The sequence below is a fragment of the Apus apus genome, chromosome 1 (assembly GCF_020740795.1).
Source record: "Apus apus isolate bApuApu2 chromosome 1, bApuApu2.pri.cur, whole genome shotgun sequence".
Taxonomy (NCBI): Eukaryota; Metazoa; Chordata; class Aves; order Apodiformes; family Apodidae; genus Apus; species Apus apus.
Window position 1 is genome coordinate 13,603,479 of NC_067282.1, and position 14,910 is coordinate 13,618,388.

The following is a 14,910-nucleotide window of genomic DNA, read 5'->3' on the forward strand; positions in this document are numbered from 1 at the left end:
TATCAATTGTATCTCATTTCTGTTAGCCACATAAGTATGTGAAATTAATCACAAGGATGAAAATGCATTTCTTTACCTTGTTAAAATGTAAAGTATGATCAGGTACTAGGGGAAAGCAAGATAAAATAACACTCTTTTATTTTCCTGTCATGTAATCTTCTTTAACATATTCCATTTCAAATGAGTGATACCACAATGTGATACAGATACAGGCTTAAGAATGCAGAAAAAGGCACTTGGAAACTTGAAACCTGTTAGAATTCTGCCTATATCCCCTATTTTGCATTTCTGAATGGAACATTTATTTTAAATTACATGAATTAATCCTGAAGAAATGCTTTTGAATGTACTACATTTAGGAAATATAATAACATCCTTTTTGTGCATGAACTTAGAAAATTATGCATCCATTTTGTTCTGCACTCACTGACACTTCATCAGAAAAAAAAAAAAAAAAGGTTCCAAATTTTGGGTTTTGTTTATTTGTTTGAAAACCTGACAAAATTAACATTATCTGAATGGGTTTTGCTAATAACAAAACCATTACCAACCTCTCACCACTACTGAGATTAGTATTGCTCCTGCTTTCCCTGTGGCAAACCCAGGTGTTAAGTATGATGATCATTCTGATGCTTAATGCAGTCTTATAAAAGCTATCACTAAGATAACATTTATTTGGACTGTAAATAAATTTTCACTGACTAAAATTGCATGCTCCCAAGCAATTACAATTAAAAGGAAAAGCTTCCCCTAATAATAAATATTGCTTTGCTTTTTTTTTTAAATTGTATTGTTAGCTTTTATACCAAAAAGCTAAGTGTCATCATTTTTCACACTGAGAACTAATTTTTATAGAAATGAATTTGTTTTTGCCAAGTTATCAAAGGTGTAGTACCTATAGAAATGTAGGTACTTAAGGGACTTGCCTGGCAAGAGCATAAGTTTGGTGAGGATGTCAAGTTGTGCGTGAAGAGAATATTAAGGAAAACAGACCAAACTTCACAGGACTGACAGCTGCAGAATGCACTCTAGGAAAGGAAAACATCTCCTATCTTGTCTATGCATAACTCCACAGTACACTTGGTAGCAGAACAACAATGCAAAGGGTACATATAACCATAATCCTTTGACATTAAAGTCTTACTTAGTCTACCAAAAGATTCAACATATTATGTTCTGTGAAGTTTAATCTGTGTAATTAATACAAAAAATTTTGTGTACATGTATGAATTGCCAAGATTTCCTTCTAGCAACACCAGTGAGCACTTGAGCACTGAAAATATAGACCAACATGTGTTTATTAGGGTAACTTTGATTTTCTGACCTTTGTGTCAAATCTAGAAGTCCTATTCAAAATTCTATTCAGAATTTTTTTTACCTAAGATAAACCCTGACATTTTGTCCTGGAGATATCCATTTTCTTGCTAAAGACATCTGATTTTGAGAGTAGATTTTCATCCAGATATTGTCATTCCAACTCAGTATTTGAAAAGTGATACTGTTTTTATGGCAGCCAAGTAAAACTATTTATTGTGGTTGTCCACAGACTGGTAAGCAGCAGCAGTCCTCTCAGTATCCCTCAGCTTGACCTTCATTAGTGCCTTTCAGACTCGGGAAAGTGATTTAGTCTCAACATCTTCTTTATCTTTGACCTTAACTGAAACTGCCACCATGGGAAGCAATAAGCACAACTTGTCATGATATATTTTACAGTAGTCATTTGTTCACATGGAAGTGAATTGAAAGCTACTCTTTCACTTAGAAAAGGCCAGCAGATACAGACTGGACAATACATTAACTACTGTCTAGCACTGGAAACTTCAATCTGATAACTTAGATCCTGTGAGAAAGCACAACTTTGCACCTTTCCTTCTGGTGTGATACTTTATTCATATTTTTGAAGATTAACATTTCATAAGAATTTTCTAAATAGGCAGCACTAAGTTCTACACTACATGGAATCAATCGAAACAGCAGGTTGTTAATAGTAATGTCTTTCTTCTTTATTGAACATAAAAACAAACAAAGCTAATTAAATAGGGGGTTTATTTTACACCCTTCCTCCTCCCCATGCTGAGGAAAAGAGTAATAGTTGTCAAAAGTCTTTCAGAAGATACGTGTTCCATGCACAGTGAATTTCTGTTCAGGGTAATGCTCCTGTATTAACCTCATTGTTATCAATTTGTTTCACTGTTTGTCACAATACATTCCTGCTGATGGAAGAGGCTGAACACAGCCATTACTGTCAACTCAGATCTCTAGATTCCAGCCCTATGCTCATTACCAGGTTTTGCCCATTTGTCACGCTACAGCAGTTAGGTACTTGAGTGATCAGAAACAATTTCAAGATAAAACATAATTAACTTGGCTTTTGATAACACAAATTTCTTGTAAACTAGGGAGGGTACAAAATGGAATAAAAAAAAAAAAAATGAAATATGTGGTTTATGAGTGATAAAAACAAACCAAAATTTTAACACAATGAGGACCACAATCCAGTAATGCACATAACCAGGTGTTGTTCCCAAGATTGTAAACAGCCCCAGTGAACTGACTGAATTTATAAACATATATGACCCAATCTGCTTTAGAATGGGACATTTTAAACATTTCCTAGATTCAAGCAAGTACGTAAACTGATGTGCCCAAGGGCTTGTGGCTTTGGCTATGAATAGACAGTAGCAGAGTGAGATAATAAGTAGCACTTCCTGTATTTAATTTTACTTTAGATGAGGGAGGTAAGTGAGCATTTTGGAAAATGTGAGTCTCTTAACATTCCTGAATGCTGATTAACCTAAAAAACTTTACAATTAAAAGTAATGAAATACAGTCAGATCATTTTTACTGTGGTTTATTCTATGAAGGTATTTTGCACTTTCCGTTGTTTACAACAGATATTCTACAGAGAAAAATCCTGAGGTAAATACATGATATTTCATGACAGTTCATTCTTTACCCATTTACTTGCAGCTGAGGGATCATTTAATTGCTTGGCACGGTGTTAATCTGGGTTATAACAGCACAGCTAATTGTTTGAACACCTGATCAGTATCAGCCTTCCTAATGCAAAGGCCTTCCATTTGCATCTCTGCCTGCTTTTCACTTCCAGCTCTGCAACCCATTTCCTGGGCTGTTGCTGCAGTGTTTTCCAAAGCTTTCCTGGAAGGTTCCTTTGCTATTCTTGTACTGCTGATCTCCTGGTTTTGTTCTTATGGCCTTGCACCTGCAAACCCTGATCATGTTGCTATGGTGAAGTATTTTGAGAGGACACTCCCACCGGCCTGAAATTCACCTCTCCTTCTGCTCACTTGCTTATTTCTTTTTCTGTAAAATAAACCACAAGATGTAGCAACGTAGATAATACTAATGTAAAAAATTAATAAATACTGTCCAATAATATACATCCTAAGAAGTTTAACAATCAGTCACTGTGAAACAACTGATGTTAATTAACATGTTCCAACCAACATTAACATACAGGAAGTTTGACCAGGTCCCAAAGAAAAGGTTATGTCCTGGTTTGAGCCAGGATAGAACCAACTTCTATGTGATTTTACACTAGGGGAGGGGGGGAAAAAAGGCAAAAAATAATCCTTGTCTTCCTCATCACCACCTACTGAGCTGGTGAGAGCCTCAAGAGGAGAATAAATTTTCTGGCAGGCTACTAGGAAGAGCTTTCCATTTTCCTTTTTCTCTCTCCCTCCCCATTACTTTTTTTGTTTCTCACCTACGTAGCTTTCTTTGCTAGAGATGTTGGATGCCATTATCTATGGATCCTTCTTAAGAGTCTCTGTTCACGTAAGGCTGTCACAGCATTCTTTGTGCAGCCCATTAATGAAATGCCAGCCATGTGCCTACTCCTCAGGCTTCCTGTTTTCAAGTAATCTCAAAACTTGTCCCAGATGGTTTTTGCTTTCATTTCTGTTATCTTCATCCATCACCATCATCACCTTGCCCCTCCAATCATAGGTGTAGCTCCATGCTCTCCTTTTCCCTCTTGCTGCATCTTTAAACAGGAGCACAGGTACCCATATTGTTTGTTTTTTTCTTCTTTTTTTCCTATGGATATAACAACTCAGATACAGAACATGAATTTGTAACATGAGTGTAGCAGGCCTCTTTGTCCTGAACCCTGCCATTTCATATTCCTTTTTTTTTTTTTCTTCATTCCTCCCCATTTTCAGTACATTTTCTACATTATCTTCAATCCCTAGATTTCACAAAACTATCCCAGTATATAACATGCTACCTGTCATCTGATACTCATCGAACTTCATCTGTTCCTCTGCTTTTTCTCAATAAAATTAATCAAACTCATTAGCAGAAATTCAAGCTGCACTTTTACGTCCTCGTCATCCACTCTCAATATCCCAATACTTCTCTCCCAACCACCAGTGCTCACCCAAAACAGTTTGCATTATTCTTGCTTTCTCTGTGCAAACTACTTGAAAATAACACCACTGGAAGGGTCCACACCTCCTTAAGGATCCACAAACCTGAAACCCATCCTTTTTACTTCTTTTAGATGGGGAAAATGCAACTTGTGTATCAGGTATCCCTCAGTCAATCTGCATCAGCCTGGATACCACTGTACTGCCATTATTACACTATCACATACCATTAATCACAAGAAAACCAATAACAATAATTCCATCTTCTTTGTTCCAAAAGTACTTGTACTTAAATGATTAAAAGTTAGAACTTAGAGTATAATTTTCCAGTATCACTACATCAACAGAGAAATCTGCTGCTTTTTAACAGATTAAATATTTGCAATTTGTAAATATCATTAGCAGTAAGCAGGCAAGTGGTTGATGTGTTCAAACCTGAAAATTTACATGAAATGGCACTTAGATTGTCCTAACTGTACTATGAACAGAAGTTGGCATGGAGCCAACAGTCCATCTTAATGTACATATAAATTGTCAGCATAATTTAAAATAACTTTTTTGTATTGCTATTTTTCACTTGCTGTTGATAGTACCAAGCAAACATTGCCATGATTTTATTATCTGAGGTCATTAGTTTGCTTTAGATAAATCCACCAACAATAAACTCCATTGCTAATTAAATATGTCAAACAATCAAGATGCAAATGTGAAATAATTTTTTTAATTTATTCTGACTGAATTTCATTAGTAAAGGCTATTTTACTAAATCAAATAATGTATGAGTCAGAAGTTCACCTAACTTGTGTGTTATCTGTGATAACACCCATAATTTTTACATAATCATTTAAGCTGAATAGGATAGCATTAACAACCCAGGTAATACTTGTTTAGAATAAAATGTCAGTCAGTGTTTGCCCATTCATTTTTTTTTTTTTTTCCATTGGTTTAATCTTTTTTTGAATCATGATAATTTAGAATAGTTTGACTACACTTTTTAGACACATTCTACCCAAGCAGAGAGACAATTTTTATGGCATTTTGTCCAGGTTGAATTCCCAACCTTAATCTTCAGTTCAGCCTTTCTAGACCCCAGGCCTTTGCAGTGTAGAAGAAGCTGAGAGCTGCCAGTTGCCACATTAGATCAGTTGACTATGCAGTATTTAAAACTTCCTTGCCTTTTTGTCCTTCTCTGCAAGATAAATCAGAGCTGAGTTCATGGAATTGCAGTTGGAATGTGGAAGGGAAGTATGACATTCAATGTGGAAAATGAGCAGCATTAGGAACATATTAAATAAAAGTTAGGATCGATATAACTGCAAGCGAATAATTTAAGGTTCCTAGGTTTCAAGCATATTTTCTACATATGATTCTGTAGTTTGAACATATGTGAAAAATGTGTAATAGATGAACCAATCTCTATTTTTTCCATTAAAGAGGTAGGGGGATGTAAACAAGAGATTTACTAGATGTTTTAAAAGTGCTTGTGTAACACTGAGCTCTATTTCAAATGCAGGCAGATTATAGATTGTTCTTGTGTAAAGCCTTCAACAGGCCTTAAAAAAAAAAGGCTGGACACTGAATACTAAACCACCTTGGTTTAGAGATAAAAACTCAGCAAATGAATGGACAGATTAACAGGGAGGTTTCCTAGCAACCAGCTCAAGATAATGAGCTTCACAGAAGAATAAATATTACTCTCTTCACTTGAAGAACCATATATATTTTACTGCAAAACAATTCACAATCTCTTAGGAGTTATGAAATGGAAAGGAAAGAATCCATATACAACTTCTTCTCTGTGGGAATGTGGGATGGCTGAAGTAGTATTAATTCACCAAATGGAAGTTCTCTGGAGATTGGCTTTCCCCTCCTCCCCCTCTGCAAATCCCAAACATTAGGGCAATGGGTGCAAAAGACAAATGCATCACAGTAATTCTCATTGAGGAAAGTATGCTTATTTTATGCTCCTTGGAGAGTTTTGAGTTTGTGGAAGTATCTCCACATCAAAAGCAAGTGCTATGTATAGGTGGCACCAATTCTCATGAAATACCTCAAGCAATGCTATACAGGTGAAGTTAATTAGGTACATTGCAGACACAACTGTGACCTTATAACATGCCACACTGGAGCAGAGGGAGCAACAGATTGACAGAGCACTCAGCATTGGAGCTACCCAGAACTTGATGAATGTGATACTTGGGAGTATAGTAAGAATTTTACAATAATTTGTTGTCGTAGAGAGAACCATTAGTCATGACAGATAGCACTGACAGCTGCAGAATTATTTATTCACTGCTTCATGAAGACCAGGAGTGTGTTCAGTGCTACAGCAGGTCTATGGTAAGTGCTGGCCTTGAAGGTTACATTTAGCTTTCCTTAAGATCAGTAGAAGTTGGCTGTTAAACCTATCTGTTTTGTTTTGTTGCTTTTCGGGGTCAACCGTCAGCCCTATACCCCCATGACCACTAAACAAACTCCTGAAGGAACACATCTACCTGTTTTTTGAACACCTGCAGGGACAGTGCCTCCACCACCTCCTGGGCAGCCTGTTCCAAATCCATCTTCCAAAACTCAGAAGAGTCTCTAAAATTCACAAAAAAACCCACTTAATAAATACCCCTGAAGAGCAAATGTGTTTTTCAGAGGTCCTGGTCAAACATAGCTTCTACTTATCCAAAGGTAAACTAAAATGCCTCATTATTTTCCATGATCAAGAATCTAATGTCTGAGCACCTGTTTTAAATACAATGGGTTTCATTTGTTTCCATTCACACATCCTAAGCCATGCTGGCTGCACATCCTCTTATGCTGTAATAAATGTGTTTCTTGGGGATCTATTGTACAGCACTGTTCTCCACTTACAGCTATGATTCTTTCAATTGCTGCTTGTCTGCCGAGTTACACAGATGTGCAGATGAAATACATATATTTTTCCTGATAAGAATATTAGGATTCACACAGCCATGAACCCTCAGGAAGTTAGAGTGACGACCACATTTTTTAACAGCTTCTGAGCAGTGAAACCAGGCAGTTGCTACCCATTATGCATTTCCTCTCAGTTAACAACAAAACACAGATCAAATGTAAGTTACCCTCAAGAGAGGGTAATGTCCTCAAAAGAGGACAATTGTGGACTGATTCTGGTCTTATCCTTCTAATAGCTGAGGCTTTGTGTCAGAATTACTAATTACCTTGAGCAACTAACGTTCAATGGTTAGTAAATGCTGCTGTGCTACACAACTTAAGAAATTTGTATCCTGGAGATGACTCCTGCTAGCAATTTGTGCTCTTCTTTCGCATTTAGAGGTGCAGAGTACTCATATATTCTTTTCCATTGATGTGAGTTCTGATATGCCAGAGCAAGAATATAGAAATTACATTATGACTGGTCTGAGTGCCTTCCCTCCATCAACATCATTAATGAGGCCACTTCAGAAGGCAAAATACTACCACTGTATTCACATTCTTAGATCCACAGGGTTATTAAGCTATAGATCATGCCCACATTCACTTTGGTCTCAGTGGCAATCTTGATGTCCCACCTCTCTTCTCTTTGCTTGTGAATATGCTTTAGTAAAGATTTTGCTTTGGTGTTACATGGAATATTATAGCAAGTTCAATTCCAGAAATGCAAATGAAGAGAAGACTGGCTGAAGGAGATCTGCCAAGATGTGCCAAAAAGGAATTCTTCTGCCTAGAAAGAAAAAAATAAATCATAGAAGATTGGATCTTGAAACCAATCCTATTTCAGCTTGCTTTAATGACCTTAGCATAAGACATAAAAGTATGCAAATGACAATTGTGTGGTACAAAACTGGACATATTGCCAATACAGCTGATCTTGAAAATAACTCATGGGAACAGACAAGAAATATTATCAGAGAATCACAGAATCACAGAATTGCCAAGGCTGGAAAAGACCTTTAAGATCATCAAGTCCAGCCTATGACCAACACCACCACATTAGCTAGACCATGGCACTAAGTGCCACATCCAGCCCTTCCTTGAATACATCCAGGGACGGTGCCTCCACCACTTCCCTGGGAAGTCCATTCCCATGTCTAATCACCCTCTCTGTGAGGAAGTACTTCCTAATATCCAACCTAAACCTCCCCTGGAGCAGCTTGAGGCCGTGCCCTCTTGTCTTGTTGCTAGTTGCCTGGAAAAAGAGTCCAGTCCCCACCTGACTACCACCTCCCTTCAGGTAGTTGAAGAGAGTGATAAGGTCCCCCTGAGTCTCCTCCAGGCTAAACATCCCCAGCTCCCTCAGCCTATCCCTGTAAGACTTTCCCTCTAGTCCGTTCACCAGTCTTGCTGCTCCTCTGGACCTGCTCCAGCACCTCACTTCTTGAAGTGAGGGGCCCAGAACTCTACACAGGACTCGAGGTGAGGCCTCACCAGTGCTGTGTACAGGGGGAGAATGACATCCCTGCTCCTGCTGGCCACACTATTCTTGATACAAGCCAGGATGCCATTGGCCTTCCAGGCCACTTGGGCACTCTGCTGGCTCATGTTCTACCAGTTATCAACTAGTACTCCCAGGTCCCTCTCTGCCAGGCTGCTCTCCAGCCACTGTTGCCCCAGTCTGTAGCGCTGCCTGGGGTCAATTGTGGCCAAAGTGCAGGATCCTGCACTTGGTCTTGTTGAATTATATGTCAAAACACAAGGTCATGCATGGATGGATGGCTGGCTATACAGTGGTAGCTCATAACTTGCAACTGACTGAGCAGGATAAAGATCTGAGTGCAACTACCTGAGCACAGAATAAGTATGTGCCAAAAAAACAGGTAAATATGAATCTAGGTGAAGTCAGTGACATATTTCTAGCACAGCTGAAGAAGTATCTACATGTACAGCCCTAGTAAGACTTCATTTTGAATGCAGGGTACCATTCTCCTCCTTCAGCATCAAAATTACTCAAATTGGAACCACTGCACAGGGAACATGTAATTCAAGGGAAGACTGTCAGTCTTCACTCGGTTGGCAAAGTAAATAAAATCTGAGAAGGGAAATGCCTGTACTCCCATAATGTTTCTTAAAGTGAAACATCAAGGATGTGCTTATAAACATATATATATATATATATATAAATAAAAGTATATATGGAACTAAATTATCTTTAAGGTTCCTTCCAACCTTAGCAATTCTATGATTATATTATTATATAAATCATATTTATTATTAATTTTGTCTATATTAATAAAAATCTATCAACATAATCCTTAAAGTTATCTTAATTTCATTACAGTAGTGAGACACACTCCAAATATCACGACATTTTAGGGAAGAAAAAGCCCACCATTTCTAAGAGGACTTTTTAGTACCAAGGACTGCATCCAAAATATCTCTGTGCATCACCTTAATGAATTTATTTGTGCTAGTTTGGAATAATTTTATTGGAGCATGCAAACATGCACAGTGTGCTTTAAGCTAAGTCCAAGTTATTAAAAACCTGAAATCCTCTTATTTAATACCTATTAATTACTGTATAAATGCAATGTTCTGGTAATCCTCAAAAGAGGGTATTAGGGCACATACATTTTGTAAGGTGAAAGCTGCAATCACAAGTTTCTCACATTGTACAAAACACCCTCATGAACTACCTTGAACACAGATTTACTGAATTTTAAACTGGCACTTCATCCCTGTTTCAGCAAGCGTCCTCTGCAGATCTGATGATCAGAAACATCCTCCTGATGCACGCCGGGAGGTACGGCTGCAGGGTGCAGACGGCGGCAGACACTGTGTCAGACGAGACGGAGCTGCTCGTTAGAGGTGAGTCCGCTCGCTCAGCCAACGGAAAACACCATCACCAGAAAATGTTGTGCCAGGGAATTTAAATATACAGGCTTAAGGGACAGCTGTGTTATGCTATTCTTCAGATTTTATGCTATGGAAACAATTAGCGAGTAACCTAGTCCCTTTGAAAACAGTCTAAACATAAACTGACCTGCAGTCATGGCAATGAGAAGCAAAGGAGAGTTGTTTAGTGGACGTACAGACTTGAGAGAGGTAATAGCACAAAAGGTAAACCAGGTTAGTTGAAATGTCAACAACTAGCATTCACGGGCCAACGTAAGGTAGGTATGACGAGTTCTGTGCCTTTTTACGTGATGCATCCATTTCATCTTATGGTCCAGCAGTTGTCTCAGGTTTAATGTTTTAGAAATATCCATTCACTTCCTTAGAGGACAGACCATGCAGCATTTTCCAAAATCATAGATATGAACGGTGAAAAACCACCTACTATGACAGGGATTTGGGTTTTTTCCACACATGGAATTGTCACCACCAAATTTTGACTGCATCTTTAGACCCAGCCCCGTAGTCTGTTGAGTTGCTTTACTTGTCATTTGACATTCTGGACTACGTACTAGTACACAGAGTAATTGTCCTGCAGGATTCCAGATATCTAGGGCATCAATGATCTTAAAATAAAGCAGGGTGTTAACATATGTGCATTCCATTAAGCAGAGCATTTCTGCATTCTGCACCACTTGTGTGTGTGCACACGTGTTCAGAGCCTAATGGAACTCAAGAACTTACAGTCCACTTACTGGCGTTACAATTGGTGGGCCCTACAAACTCAAGATAGATGGAGAGATGAATAAGGTTACCCTGCTAGGTAGCACAGCTGGGTAACCTTACTGTGAATTATATGTTTTCTGAAAGAATAAATCAAGATAGATATTTTATTACCATTTGAAAAAAAATCTAGAGAAAAAGAAATCAAAACTATTTAGAGATTATAAACTTTCAAAAATATTTATTCTACTACATTCCACCACATCTTTAGATTTTATATGTTCATATCTATCACTTTTACGACAAATATATGCTTTAAATGACAAAGAATGTTTCTGGCTGACTGCAGGGCTCTTCACATTTTGATCAAAGTAGCTGTTAAATATTTCCATAAAGACACTTTGAGGACCATCAGATTTCTATGAGCTATGGCACTATTGGGATAGTGGTATTCAGTTGCCTCAACACAGATATGTAATGCCATTTTAGCTGCCTTATGAAATCTGATTCATCCTTCTGTGTTATGCAAGACCTTATGTGTTAACTTTACCTGCCTCTGATAGAAACTGGAGGCTCTCTGGATAGGCAAAACAATCTGAGCTTTAATGCCATTGAATTTATTAATGACAAAAATCTCTTAGCACTATTATCTAGGACACTGCAGACTGGCTTCAAAATTATTTTTTTTAAAGAATTCTGGTTATATAAATGAGTTTGTTGAATTTTATGTAGAAAATAAATGCTTCCCTGAGGAATTGGTTTGAGATGAAAAAAAAGGGCATTGTAAGCAGCAGCATAAGAATTTATGTATGTGGGTGTCTCATTACTACGTCACCTTGCTGATGAGATTAAAACTATGATTGCTTTATAATGGAATTTAAATTCAAATATACTTTGCTTACAGTATTCTCTTTTTCTTGTTTTGGAATGGATGATTACAGGACACAGTAAGAAATGTTTGCATTGCTTTCACAAAACACTTCATGAAACTGCTTTTGTCCTGATGTAGAATTCAGTTTTCATGAAATTATAGGATATGGTTGATTTGCTGAAGTAGTAAATTTCCTTAATTTACCTGTAATACTTACACAAATAAGGACATTATTATCCTACAGTATCAGTATTTCTTTCACAAAAAAAAAAAAGTAGGATGCTTTTGTATTGCAGAAAATGTTTAAAGCACATTCTGTACAGAGTTGCTAACGATTACTGTTTATGGACTTCAGCATTTCAAAAACCAAAATATTTTGGAAAAGCTAATCTATCTCTCCTTATACTGTTACAGGCATTTCATTTTCATTTCAGTATCTCTAATTCTTTTTCCCCCCCCCATCTCAGTTTCTAGAGTGCACTCAATTGTCTGCAATTTTGCACTGTCTGATGATCCCAAATTGCAGCACCTTTGAAACTTCTTCAGGTTTAGATTTTGGAGATACCAGCATCGCTTAGGAGAAGAGAACAGCATCAACAGATTTTCAATAAATCCTTCAGTTAACACTGAAGAATTCCACTTGATGGTGGAAGTCATCATTCATGAGGAAAACCCATTGCCACTATGCAGTAAAGTCTATAATTCAAAGCTGTATTATTCTTTATTTCCAGTATATTTCTTGGCAAAATAATTTTATTTTATATATATTACAAAACATCTTTGTATTTTAAATGTTACAGCCCATGGCCGAACTGAGATAGCAGAAGCTTTGTTATGAACTCTTACAAGTGTTGATAGAAGCAAAGTTCCAGCACATCCTTGTTCTGACCTTACTCTCTCTCCTTTTGCCTCTGCAGAAAATGCCAGTCTTGAACACTGATAACATCATACCAGCATACAACATCATCTCAATCATTAATTATATTATAAGGTTCATCTGGTATTTCTAATACATCATTGCAAATTTTACTCAAAAATTGTTCTGCTTACAGGAATAAATTGGACATACAGAATAAATTAAATTAAAAAAAAGATAATTTTCTCTCCTTTAGATATTAATTAGTATCAGAATGATTGCTATTAGCAATTTGACTAAATTTATACTGAATTATGTGTTTAAATGGTGGATTATTTTTAAATCAAAGGACAGTTTTCTAGAAATTTATTATAATTATAGAATCATAGAATGTCTTGAGTTGGAAGGGATCTCTAAAGGTCATCAAGTCCAACCCCCCTACAATAAGCAGGGACATTTCACACTAGAACAGATTGCTCAGAGCCCCATCAAGCCTCACCTTGAATGCCTCCAGGGATGGCACCTCTACCACCTCTCTAGGCAACCTGTCCAAAGCAAATCTACCCTTCTCTGTCTTAAAACCATTACCCCTTGTCCTGTTGTTACATGCTCTTGTGAACAGGTCTTCCCCAGCCTTCTTACAGTCTCCTTTCATAGAATCATAATACCATAGAATGGTTGGAAGGGCCCTTAAAGATCATCAGGTTCCAACCTCCCTGCTATGAGCAGGGACACCTCACACTAGACCAGGCTGCACAAAGTCTCATCCAACCTGGCCTTCAACACCTCCAGGGAGGGGGCTTCCACAACCTCCCTAGAAATTCTCTTCCAGAATCTTACTACTCTCATGGTGAAGAATTTCTTCATAATGTCTGACTTATATCTCCATAACCCCTTGTCCTATCACTACCCTCTCTGGTGAAAAATATTCCAATATTCCAAAATATTCCAATACCTTTCAAGTATTGGAAAGTCACTATAAAGTCTCCCCAGAGTCTTCTCTTCTTCAGGCTGAACAACCGCAGCTCCCTCAGCCTGTCTTCATAAGAGAGGTGCTCCAGTCCTCTGATAATTTTTGTTAAACATCTATACGTTGCTGCATCTTCTTCAAATGAAGCAAAGAGAAACAAACTTATTCCAGCATCCTGTTGCTCATAATAAACATGCTGTTCTTAGACAGACATTCACCACTGCTTTTTCAAGCAATTGCAATATTACATTATCACTTATTGTGGTGGGGAGAATGCATGGAGTATCTTTAAATCACATTTATGTTTTTTAACACAATTCTTGCTAGTTGCTATATTGGAAGATCCCTTGATTATATGCCAGGAAACTAACTGTGTCACTGTTTTTGCCCTTGTTCTTCTCTGCTCTGCTTTATACAAAAGTTGAATTCCAAAAATGTCAATATTGAAAGACATCTGAAGAACAGAGAATGAATACTACCAAATAAATCTTACTTCTTTTGAGTCTAATTACTTACCAGAAGGTAAAATGGTGCAAGAAGATTTCTAAATTTACTGCATATATTTGTGTATGTATGTGTGAACAACAAAACAAATTAAGGCAACAGCAAGTTTCTATTCTGCAGTTTTCTATAGTTGGTTATAGTTTTTATAAAAATATTTTTGAGCCATTTTCAAATGTCACAGTTTTTGGTTTTAGATAAGTGTCAGTGAAATATATGTCTAATGTTTTTTCCATAATTATTTTTATCTGGTGAATCTCTTTCAGGAACACTTCAAAACCATATATTAAAAGATATCCTAGATCATGTTTGGACAAAACAAAGATTCAAGTCCTGTCAGCACCTACTACTCAAAACATAACCTAAATACTTTCCTAAGTGCTTTGAAAATGTGGTTAAATTACATATATTAAAGTAAGAAACAACTTTATAGCAGTCTCTAGTAATTTCTCTGCTTCTTGAGTGCTGTTTTACCAGTCCAAGTTATTTATTTTTCCCTTTCATTTTTCTAATGCTACCAATGAAGCAGATTCCACAAGGAAGAGATGTTCTTCTGGCAGCTGGACCTGTCAGGCAGCACATTCATTTTCCAGCCTAAGTCTCTTGAATTTTAGTCTTTAAATGGGTTGTGAAAGAGAAATACTTCAGTAGTCTCATGATAGTTAACAGAGAACTTCAGAGGTCTGACATATCTGACATCATCTGTTTATATGCAGGTATGCTACTATCCGAGTTGCAAAAGCATTTCCTCTCCAAAGTTTGATTCTACAAAATTCTCCCCTTCAGCAGACAATTT

The 14,910-nt window shown here is 37.2% G+C and overlaps 1 protein-coding gene across 3 annotated transcripts in view; it reads left to right on the forward strand.

Moving 5' to 3' along the window:
* The window catches only part of CNTN5 (contactin 5), a 628,741-nt gene that overhangs the window by 569,732 nt on the left and 44,099 nt on the right, over positions 1 to 14,910 (forward strand). For all 3 annotated transcript variants that reach the window (XM_051643085.1, XM_051643105.1, XM_051643094.1), the window contains one exon: positions 10,046 to 10,166. In XM_051643085.1, the coding sequence (XP_051499045.1) occupies positions 10,046 to 10,166 (121 nt within the window). The remainder of the gene's footprint in view (positions 1 to 10,045; positions 10,167 to 14,910) is intronic.